This window comes from Erythranthe guttata, chromosome 11, assembly GCF_056151865.1.
Source record: "Erythranthe guttata isolate IM_541 chromosome 11, IM_541, whole genome shotgun sequence".
Lineage (NCBI taxonomy): Eukaryota > Viridiplantae > Streptophyta > Magnoliopsida > Lamiales > Phrymaceae > Erythranthe > Erythranthe guttata.
Genome location: NC_142543.1, coordinates 19,674,110 through 19,685,625, shown reverse-complemented (window position 1 = coordinate 19,685,625; position 11,516 = coordinate 19,674,110). Strand labels below are relative to the sequence as shown.

The 11,516-nt window shown below is 35.1% G+C and overlaps 3 protein-coding genes across 3 annotated transcripts; 2 read left to right on the top strand and 1 right to left on the bottom strand.

Moving 5' to 3' along the window:
• Positions 1-532: 532 nt before the first annotated feature.
• Positions 533-3,235, bottom strand: LOC105961044 (Ribosome recycling factor). The gene is made up of 8 exons (XM_012985278.2): positions 2,913-3,235; positions 2,326-2,523; positions 2,119-2,234; positions 1,732-1,823; positions 1,472-1,493; positions 1,306-1,374; positions 889-987; positions 533-806 (listed from the first exon to the last, which is right to left on the bottom strand). The coding sequence occupies exons 1-8, from the start codon at positions 3,136-3,138 to the stop codon at positions 726-728; spliced, it is 903 nt and encodes a 300-aa protein (XP_012840732.2). The 5' UTR covers positions 3,139-3,235; the 3' UTR covers positions 533-725.
• A 121-nt stretch (positions 3,236-3,356) lies between these two features.
• MDA1 (Mitochondrial transcription termination factor family protein) lies at positions 3,357-6,693 on the top strand. The gene is made up of 4 exons (XM_012985275.2): positions 3,357-3,581; positions 4,421-4,470; positions 4,597-4,812; positions 5,341-6,693. The coding sequence occupies exons 1-4, from the start codon at positions 3,511-3,513 to the stop codon at positions 6,462-6,464; spliced, it is 1,461 nt and encodes a 486-aa protein (XP_012840729.2). The 5' UTR covers positions 3,357-3,510; the 3' UTR covers positions 6,465-6,693.
• A 913-nt stretch (positions 6,694-7,606) lies between these two features.
• Positions 7,607-11,419, top strand: COP13 (Proteasome component (PCI) domain protein). Its single transcript, XM_012985274.2, has 11 exons — positions 7,607-7,968; positions 8,278-8,393; positions 8,478-8,724; positions 9,271-9,328; positions 9,452-9,541; positions 9,776-9,841; positions 10,045-10,134; positions 10,233-10,391; positions 10,474-10,595; positions 10,874-10,946; positions 11,064-11,419. Exons 1-11 carry the CDS (start codon positions 7,772-7,774, stop codon positions 11,127-11,129), a joined length of 1,284 nt encoding a protein of 427 aa, XP_012840728.1. The 5' UTR covers positions 7,607-7,771; the 3' UTR covers positions 11,130-11,419.
• The last annotated feature ends 97 nt before the right edge of the window (positions 11,420-11,516 follow it).

Here is an 11,516-nt window from a genome sequence, read left to right as displayed (position 1 = left end):
AAGCGCGTGGATGGAAATTTTGGTCGTGGGTTAGTGGTTGCCCTCTCATGCTTGGATTTTGGATAATCGGATACTTCTCCATGTTTTACTAAGCTTTTTATTTATAAAATAAATGGTAATTTACGGTCCCGTGAGCTAAGATTCAATTACGAAAAAAAAAACCCTTCATAAAATATTAATTGCATTATTTTCAATTCTCCTTTATTGTTTTTACTTAATTAGTTGAGAAACAGTTATTGTTAAAAATATTATAGTGATTATATATATTTTTTTTATCTATAATTTATGCATATTTATTGATTTTTCTTAATATATGCACATCAACCCAAAAAGATATTTAAATTGGGAGGAATACTGAATGTGTCAATCTTTATTAAGAAAATAAAAGGGATTTCCTACCAAGAATTAACAAGGAGAAAAGTGTAGATGAACCACTTAAATTAATAAATTATATATGCGTTGAACACAAGAAAAGATGCTAATTTATCAAGTAAGAGACAACACGAGTAGGTTGACATGTCACTCTCAAACATGGTCAAAACAAACTGGCATTGTTACTACTTCTGTAATAAAACCACCAACAATTTTTGTTTTTCCATATAAAGTAAATTTAATTCATTTTTAGCTGGGGCTTTACAGCTGTTCATACATCCAGCTATACCTTTTCCAATCAACATCTAATCATTTTTTATAAAATAAAATCTAATTAACCTAAATACCCAAATTCAGCCAGCCCTGATTTCCTTTTCTTTGGCCTTGCACATATCTTCAGCTGTCTTGATAAACTTTTTGGTCAACTCATCAATCTGGCAGATACACAGAAACATAAGTTACAAGTCGTTTATTTAGATTTTAGAGTGTTCGTTTTAGATATAAGTGCAAACTTACTTCTTTCTCGAGTCGTTTTGCATCATCTTCTGATATACTTGAACCAGATTTATCTTTGTCCTTTTTCTTCGGTGCTGCTTTCTTAATGCTTTCCAGTGCCTGTGATTACCATGTTCGCCGTTTTAGAGATTAAACATAACATTAATTGCACTAATATATGTTCCACCTGCGTTTAAATTCTTGCACGTTTTACCATCGCATCATGAACGGAAATGCTTAGAACAAAACTATTATATTTGCATGCAGCAATGGAGAAAAAAGTCCCATGCAGTGTATTTCACGGTATTCAACTGCATGGGAGAAGTTACAAAAGTACCCTTGACTTGACAAACACAGCAAACTACAACTCAAAAAGGAACATTTAATTTATGAAGTCGTGAACTTTGATGAAACGTGCGTGATAAGTTAAACGAATACCTTCTGGCGGGCTCTTCTTATGCTTTGCTTCACATCTTCAGATGATTTTGTAACCACCTTACACACAGCCTGGCAGAGACGTTTATTTAGGATATTGCTAATACTGGTGCTGGTTTATGAGCAAAAGAATATAATGTAGAAACATAAGAGAATGATTACGACTTACTTGCATGTGTTCTTTGGTCAATCTGCAAAGTGCAAGCACCAAAACATACAAATCAGTAGATAAACACAACATTGTTGCTTCACACCAAAAAATATAAAAATTCCATTCCTCGAAATAATTTATATTCTTAATGATTCAACGATGGTAAGTAAAAATCATCATATTCCTTGGGAGAAACAATATTGGATTCAACTCAATGATATATCCAACCATTAGAAGCAAAAAGACGTATTTATTGAAAAGAAGAAAAAAAATCTTACGGAGGTATAGGTGTAAGTAGTCGTTCGTTATCAGACTTGGGATTTAATCCTAGTGGAGATGAGATGATGGCTTTCTCCAACTCCTTCAGGGCCTGCAAAAGTCAAACCATTTGCTTATAAATTATTACCATACATGATACTTTACATCAAGATTGTCGATGCTCAATTACTCATGAATCATACTTACAGTAGCTTAATACATAACAGACATAAAATCGCATATATAAAAACTGAGATTTGACTTTAAATTTCGATCATTAGAATGTAGAAGGATCATGCCAAGAATAGCACGCTCTCGTGTTCTTACAAATAAACCACTAAAATAATCCAATTAAAAGAATAATCAAGAAAAGGTGACTGAACTGAACAAAAGTCGGATTACATTACATTAGGGTCATATGGAGTGACCGACAAGGTTTTTGAGTCCAATACTGAGACAGCTGCCACCCTGTTAAGAGGCGTCTTAACACCATATTGTTCAACCATAATGTGGTCAAGCATCCCTGAAGAAAACATTTTTCCAAAAAAATAAAAAAATAATCACATCAATTTAATGTACAACAATACATTAAATTACTAAAAAAAATTATGCACCTGCCGATGCCCTTCCGGTACGCAATTTAGTCAATTCTCGAGACAGTGCATCAACTGCTGCATTCATCAGTGTTACAGCATTAGCCTTAACCCTAGCCCCTAAATCACCGCCCTCTTCTTCCTCGTCATCTACATCCTCCTCCTCTTCTTCTTCTTCCTCTTCCTCCTCCTCCTCCTCTTCTTCCGACTCTTCCTTTTCTAGAATATATGATGACGAAAAACGAAACTACATAACCACATTTCATCTATAGATATATTTATGTGGCATCCAAAAGAGCCCAATTTTAGTTTCAATTGAATTGAAGGAAACTTTCTACAAATTTACTAACTCCTTTCACCCAAACGTACTGCTTGAATAGAAAAACGATACTTAAAAAATAAATCCAGAAAATCGATATCTCAGCACAACCAAACGATTCGAAATCGAAGATTTTCATTTCATTACAAAATTCATATTGCTTCATAGCAATGAACTGAAACTATCTGCTTAAAATCCATTTAGAAAAATGCTCGGCTCTAAAATTTCCCAATTAATCAGCAGCTAAACACAATAATAACAATAGCAAAGGATAAAAAAGATAGATTACTTATTGGTTGCTTCCTTCCTTTGGCGAATCCTCTCCGAGTATAAAATTGATATAGATCCGTCGTTAGCGAACTTCGAGAACTGTTAGCAACAGCAGAATCATGGGAATTGATAAAATTGGAGGTGTTTAAGTAAGAAATTGTTTGGTATGAGTGGATGGAGGCAGTTCTAAGTGCGTAAAAGAGATTCTTCGACGAAATTAAGGATCGTCTGAGGGAGATCGCCATTTCTGAATCTTTAATTTCTTCTTCTCAGCTAAACTGTGTGCATAATTTCACACTAGGGTTTAAAGGGTTTAGAAAAAAAAATGAAGGAAACCACGCTTTTGTGATGGGCCATAGCAATAAGCGTGTAAGCATAAACCCCAATAAATATCTTACAAAATTAATCTGTAAAATGCGACTTTAGTGTAAGAACAACAAAGGACGCGACTTTGGTTTAAGCTGGAGGAGGATATTTAGGAAGAAGACAAACGCATATATATCCATGGTGCTGCCTATTGGGTTTCCAGATTTTTCTCTCACTGCATATCTGTATCTACTTGCTTTAAAAACCCCCTTTTAAATCTACAATCTTTTAAGCAAAAATAAGTTAAAATTATGAAAGCTTGCAGCTTTTTTAAACCCTCGGGGTTTCCTTCTATTTCAAGGTCCGCATTCCCCCACTCAAGGTACAATTTTACTTCTCTGATGGGTTGCGTAAAGCTTTGTTTTTTATCCTGTGAAATTGTGTTTCATGGTGTGTTTTTTGTTTCTATGGTTCTTGATTGTCGAGTAATATGTAAAGTTCGAAACTTTGGTACTGTAGTTGATTTTCGAATTTTGTTGCAGTTATTTATGTTCCTGAGAAATGCCTTTAGTTCAAAATCAAGAATGCCAATTGCCAAACATGTCACATACACCACCTACTCTAAGTGTGTGAATAAGCACTAGGCTAGAAATGAATGGCTGTTGAAGTTGGGAGCTTTGTAGTTTGTGACATGGAACTTGCAGTGTATTCGTTTTGTACTATAATGTTTCTGTTTGCAGTTGGTGGCTGTTATGTGAATCTAAATTTGCGTCTAGAGATACTCACGTTTGAGTGGTTATTAAATTACAAACACATAATTATTAGTTAGTATAATAATTGAGTAGCTTTATGCTAGGAGAAGAACTTGTAATGCAAAAACATGGAAGACGGAGGCCCATAGTGGAAAGGGAAATTGACGTCTGGATTCATGGGATCGAGAAAGTGAGAAACTTAAAATTGTAGCTTTTTATGGAAAAAAAATATCGAAAATTTTCATGGGAAAATTGATTTATTTTCTCCCTATAAACTAGAAGAATTTGGCCTTGATAGCTTCACCGTAGTCTTTTTGGTTTGGAGAAGCAGAGGCAGTACAAAGATAAATTAGTCGATTAAATTGCTTCGCTTGCATGTCCTTTTTCGTACTGCAGTCTTAATATTCCGTTATGGAATTAGAAAAAATATTGATGACCTTCTTTTTCCATTCTTTTTTTTAAACTGCAGGACTGAGCTAATTGTTCCTCAGAAGGTTTTCTTTCTTCGAGCTAAACACGGTAAGATTTCAATACTCTAGCATTCTCAATCTGACTGCTATTGGGGCTATTTCGCATGGAAATTCGTAAAGAATGCACCTTTTTCACAAATTGACTTCTTTTTCCGGATGACTTTTGATTGAAAAGCTGAGTCGGGGATAGATGGATCGGTCAGCTTAAGGCTAGTGTCCCCATCACTGTTAGCAGCAGAAAAGGAAGAAGCCAAAGCTGTTCTGACATTATTCTTGAAGAAACAAGGTTTGAGCAATGCAGTTGCTGCAAGAACTATCAACAAGTCCGATCCTTTCATCGATCACCTAGTCTCAAGACTCCACTCTGTTCACAAGGCTCGATACTTAGTAGGTTTGATTTCTCATTCTCTTTTATCCATTATTACCATTTGAAAACATAATAACCCCTGGCCTCGTTTGGTTGATAAGATGAAATCATTATTAAGTGAATAATTATGTCTTATTTGATGATTGGTTAATGCAATAACTTTTTTGGCCCGCCCAAAAAAAAGGGGCTCTTATCTTGGCTTATTGGTGATTTTTTATCCGATATCCACTAGTCCAATCATACAATTGGGTTTTCGTAAGATTGCATAATCTTATCTTTTTTATGGAAACCAAATGGGGCCTTTTCTTGATTCTTATAGTAATATTACATGTACTAGTCCAATTATACAAGTGGGTTCTCGTTAGATTGCATAATCGTATCTTATCTTGGAAACCAAATGAGGCCTTTTCTTGATTCTTTTAGTTATATTACATATGCTAGTCCAATTTTACAATTGGGTTTTCGTATGAATGCATAATCTTATCTTGGAAAACAAATGAGGCCTTTTCTTGATACTTTTAATAACATTACGTACATTATTCGTCTTTGCAGGTCGAGAACTAACAACTCTCGAGATTAGAGACGCTCTGATTCCATATCTCGAGACGCTACTCGAGGAGTACGAAGCCATTTTAGTAGACGTTGTGGAGAACTTCCCAAACCCACCCGTAAAAGAAAAATTAGAAGAAAGTGTACATAAACAACCCATTACCGAAAACTCCATTGCATTAGTTTCCTCTTCTTCTATTCCTTCACTCGACTCCAAAAAGCTAAAAGCTTTAGCTCGAATAACCGACCTCAGCCCAACAAGCAAACTCCCTTCCCACATCATATACCTTCTAGAACTTGGAATGGAATTCAACGCAATCAAAGAAGTCATACGAAAATTCCCAGCATTCGCATACTACAGTTTGGATGGCAAAATCAAACCCGTAGTAGAATTTCTCCTCGATTTAGGTGTTCCAAAAGAAGATATTCCTACAATCTTGAGCAAAAGGCCTCAACTTTGTGGGATTAGTCTAACGGAAAATCTTATTCCCACAATGAAGTTTCTCGAGGAATTAGGCGTGGACAAAAAGCAATGGGCGAAAGTTATATACCGTTTCCCACCTCTTCTCACTTACAGCAGACAAAAACTTCAAGCAACCGTAGATTTTCTCTACGAGATGGGACTCTCTTCTGACAACGTGAGCAAAGTTCTTACACGATGCCCCAACATCATAAGTTACAGCGTGGAAGAGAAGCTAAGACCAACTGCTAACTATTTCCGATCTTTAGGTGTTAATGTTACCCTTCTTCTTTATCGGGCCCCACAAACTTTTGGTCTCAGTATCGAAGGTAATTTAAAACCCGTGACCGAGTTTTTCTTGGAGAAGGGTTATAGTTTGGAAGATGTTGCGATTATGGTGGCTAGGTATGGGGCTTTGTATACTTTCAGCTTGCCGGATAATTTGATGCTGAAGTGGGAGTTTTTTCTAACCACGTTTTATCCCAAAACCGAGCTGGTTAAGTTTCCGCAATACTTCGGTTACAGTTTGGAAGACAGGATCAAACGTCGGTACGAGATTATGAGGAAATGTGAAGTTAAGGTGCTGCTGAACCAGATGTTGTCTACCTCGGAAGACGATTTTCATGTACTTTTGAAGAAAAAGATGCAGAAAAAGGCTAATGTGTAGGCATGTAATTTGGCAGATACGAGTAGGTACTCTAGATTATACTTTGTCTTAGGTTTCTCGGTATTCTTGAGATAATTTTGATGCTAGGATGCTGTGTAGTAGTTGTTTGTGTTTGTTAAAGAAAGGTTCTTGAATTAGGTGGGAGATGAATTTCTTGAATGAATGAACTTCACTTTTGATGCATGTATTGTGCAATTTGTATTGGTGGTATTAAATGGAACTTTGTGTATGCTTCTTTGTAAATATTCAGGTGACATCTTATTCTATAGGGGTGTAAACGAATTGTGTCGAGCACAACCATGCATTTGTTGACGAGCTTTTAGAGTTGAGTTTCATTTTTAACTTGGTTTGATAAGCAATCGACTCGAGTAGTATAATTGTTACATTAGATATTTTTTCCTAATTGAGCTCGAGTTCTACACCTACCTTAAACTTTACTTGAAAGGAAATGGAGGGAGTTACAAACTTGGTTGATTTTATGTGGGAGTGGAAATCGGACACATTGGATCGCAAATTTACAAACTCGGTTGACTTTATATGGGAGTGAAAATCGGACATATCGGATCGCAAATGGCACTTTCCAAAAAAATCAATATTTTTCGAAAGTAAAAAACTAATTCTAATTACTTTTAAAAAAAAAGTCGGAAAAATAAAAAATGAAAATGAAAAATCTTGTTCCAAAATCCAAAAAAAAAACTCAAATCAAAATCGACATAATTCCAAAATTCCAATTCTTTAGACACATATTTAAAATATATAACAATACTGATATTATTAGTGTAATATTTGAAAAATAGTCAGAAGTTTTTCGAAATATTTTCGGAAATAAAATTGGATCGAAAATCGGAATCTAATATGTATTCCAATTTGGTTAAAAAGCAGTTCGGAAAATTCAGAAATCAGAACTTCCAAAATTTGGAATGGAAAAAATTGTTTCAATATCGGATATTTTGCGGATCAAAATCAATGGAATTTCAAAACTTTCGTTCCAATTTTCACCCCTAGTTTTCTTTTAAATCCTTGATATTAATTTATAAATTTATCCTTAAAAAATGGGTTTTAGCCAACAGATTAAAAAAAATTAAATTAAAAAGCCCAAAAGGCCCAACAATAATAACAAGAGCCCAAAGTAGTTCAGACTCATGATTTTCTTCTCACCTTTTCTCCTATAAACGTTCCACCACTCTCCCTCCCTTACAAATCCTCTTTTTCTTTTTTTCCTCTTCAATTATTATTTTATAATAATAATAATAATCAGCCTTCAATAATCGTGCTATATAAAACGAAGGTGCGAATTACTTGCAGCGATGAATCTGAATATGAGCTCGGCGGAATCGCTGTTGGCGCAAATCCAAGGGCTATCGAGCAGCATCGCCGACTTAACTCACCTCCGCAACTACTTGAAACAGTCCGATGATTTGCTGCGCACTGAGTCGACTCGACTCGTCCCTCTCCTCAACGAACTTGATCCGTCGATACACTCCCTTGGCTACCTCTACATTTTGTATGTGTTCTGAAACATTATAATTGTTTTTTAGCTGTTGTATTTAATTTTTGAAGAATTATGAATTTTGTGGAATTTGAGAAAACTAGGGTTTGCTTATGGAAATTCCAGTAATTTTTTTTCTTATGATAATTGTGCCCATATGGTGATGGTTTTTCACATGTTTTTTGGTCCACGCACTTTCTAGAAGCTAGTTTATCTATTTTTATGTGTAGCTAGTAGCTGGTGTAATGCAGGTTTTTTTTTTTTTCTTTCTATTTTGTTCCATTGAATATTCTTCTTAAAAAAATTATATATTGTTCATATCAGGGATGCATGCACAGCCGCTCCAATTTCAAAAGAGCAAGCCAATGAACTTGTGATTACTGTAGCTAGGTTTATCAATGTGTGTGCTGCAGAGCAAATTCGTTTGGCGCCCGATAAATGTAACCACTTCCTTTGTTAGATTCTCAGTTCAATTTTTTTCTTCTGGCTGTTTTCTTACTGATTATAAAATTTTGGCGCTACAGTTATATCTGTTTGTAAGAGGTTAAAGGAGCAAGTTATGTTGCTTCAAGATCCCATGCGTGGCGTGGCTCCATTATTGACAGCTATACGCAAGCTTCAAACGTCCACTGAACAGTTGACAACTCTACATCCCGACTTTGTTCTTCTCTGTTTACTTTCAAAGTGCTATAAAACAGGTTTTTCCATTTTGGAGAACGACATATTTGAGGTTGATCAACCTCGTGATCTTTTCCTCTATTGTTATTATGGGTGAGTTGTCTCATCTGTACGTAATACTTCCTCCCCTATGATTTACGTTCACTTCATATAGTTCATCAGATTTTGCATTGGATGTGATAACTCTGGTTATACACAAGTTTTTCATATTACTTGTTTCTCTTAAACTGAACTTGAGGATAATTTTGTGTTGTAATTTTCTGCTGCTATTGTATTTTCCTCCCATAGAATCTTCTTTGAACACATACTCTGCTTCTGGTATCTTTATAACATCTTACTTAGGTTGGGTTGATTCTTGTCACAAATTTGGATCGAGTCAAATGCCTTTTGGTTCTTGGATTGTTTAAAATGGCATCTACTAATTTTTTAAGTCAAAGGCCTTCGGTTCTTAGAGTCTAAAGATACTGATATTGTGTATTGCTACTATTTCATCATGGATTAATCCAGTCTCAAGTATCATGTTGTAGAAGTATATTTATGGTTACTTATCATCTGAATGCATTGACTGCTACATGAATCTTGTTGATTATTACTATACAAGGATATTGATGCATAATTTGTTATTTGATATAATTCCAGGGGTATGATTTGCATAGGACAAAAGCAGTTTAGAAAAGCTTTGGAGCTCCTACACAATGTATGTACCTCACTCTGACTATTATTTCATAGTGATTTATGCTAGATTCTTATTGTATATGATGTAATAATGTTGCACGTTCAATCTAATAGTTTTGATATTTGTTGTTGCTGTGAGTTTTAGGTTGTAACTGCTCCTATGGCCATTGTTAGTGCTATAGCAGTTGAAGCATACAAAAAATACATTCTGGTTTCTCTCATTCATCACGGACAGGTATGTGCCAATACTGATGTGGATGCATGCTTGTCCCATTAACTTGTTTTTTTATATTAAATATTTGTTCATCTGCAAGGATATTCTTAGGAAAGAAAATAAAAATTGTTTTTGGTACTTTGACAATGTTGAAGAATCGTTGTTGTAAATCATTTTAATTGATTTTTGCTTAATAGTTGGCCTGTCACGGCTGTATATTTAAATGAATTACCTGTTTTTCAATCTTGATGGCAGTTCTCGACCAGTTTCCCCAAGTATGCTTCTCAAGCTGCTCAAAGGAATCTGAAAAACTTTTCTCAGGTATATTTACGGGGGGCCGTTTTTGTTTTTATTAGGGTATCAGATGCCCATTCAAATAATATGGCAAGACAATATTATTTCTGCCATTCCCGTGAATTTTTTCAATGCTGTAAAGTTACTTCTGATGTGGTTTTCATTTTCCTGTTTTTGCTCAGCTTCAGTTATTTAATTGTCTCATTATTATCTTTTGTTTATTCGATCAGGCCTACCTTGATTTGGTAAATAGCTATAGTACTGGCAAAGTATCAGAACTTGAGACATGTGTGCGGGCAAACACTGAGAAGTTTGAAAGTGTAAAAATTCTCTTTCCTTGCACCTAATGTGGGTGTACTGCACTCTTCACTCGAGGACTTCGATTTAAGTCTTATATAATTTCTTATTCCATTTCCAGGACAAGAATCTTGGGTTAGTGAAGCAAGTAGTGTCTTCAATGTATAAACGCAATATTCAGAGGTTAACTCAGACATACCTGACTCTCTCCCTCCAAGACATTGCTAATACTGTCCAATTAGATAGCCCCAAAGCGGCCGAGATGCATGTACTTCAGATGGTAAGTTACGCATATACATGCTTTACTTTGCTAGCAAATGCACTTGAAACTCTTGAAATTATGCATTTCTCTTTGGATATAGATTCAAGCTGGTGAAATTTATGCTACGATTAACCAAAAGGATGGAATGGTTAGATTCCTCGAGGATCCTGAACAATACAAAACGTGTGAGATGATTGAACGCATCGACTTCTCAATCCAGAGGTATATATATTGTCATTAAAATTCTAGATTTCATGACAAGTATCAAGAAAGTTAGGAAGGTCATTCTTAAACAGTCATGCTTTATGACACTTGCAAATAATACATTCTATATTACTCATTCATAGCTTGACGACACCCTTCATCTATTCTGTGCACTAGTACTGTACTTGCTGCCTTTTAGATCGTACGAATATTGGAGTGTCGTATCAGTAAATTTAGATAGAGAATTGGTCAGAAATACAGTTTATCATAGTAATGCTGTTGAAACTCTGTTTCAGGATAATGATGCTCTCGAAGAAGCTTACAGGCATGAATGAAACAATGTCATTTGATCCTTCTTACCTAGGAAAGGTACATAAAGATCGATTTTTTTTTAATTGCTTAAACCCTATGGTATAGTAACAGCTGCAGTTTATTATTCTCTTTATTTTTTGCTCACATCAAATCTTGATCCTCTTCTCTATTCAGGTTGGAAGGGAGCGCCAAAGATTTGATTTTGATGATTATGATGTTCCTTCGAAGTTCAACATATGAGTAGTTAGTAGTTACAACCGAAATATGCATCGTTCTGTGTTATGGCATTTGATCCAAGTTGTGAATTTTGATAGGAGGAAAAAACTTGTTTACGTTTCTCGTTTGGTGGACGATAATACACACTCTCGAAGTTTTACTTTTGGTGAAAAATATTCGCACACAGCTTCATGCTTCTGGTGAGAGATGAGTGAGGGAGTAAACTTTGTAAAGCTCTAAATATTAGTTTTAGTTTATTAATTCACCAGGGACTAATGCCATGTCTCTCTTTGAAGGGTTGATTTGTCATGAAATGATGTGTTTATTGTTTCAATTAATTTTACTACATATTAACATATAATTTTATTGGTAGGGTGTTAAATTCACTGATTCGAGTTTTATTACAACCTA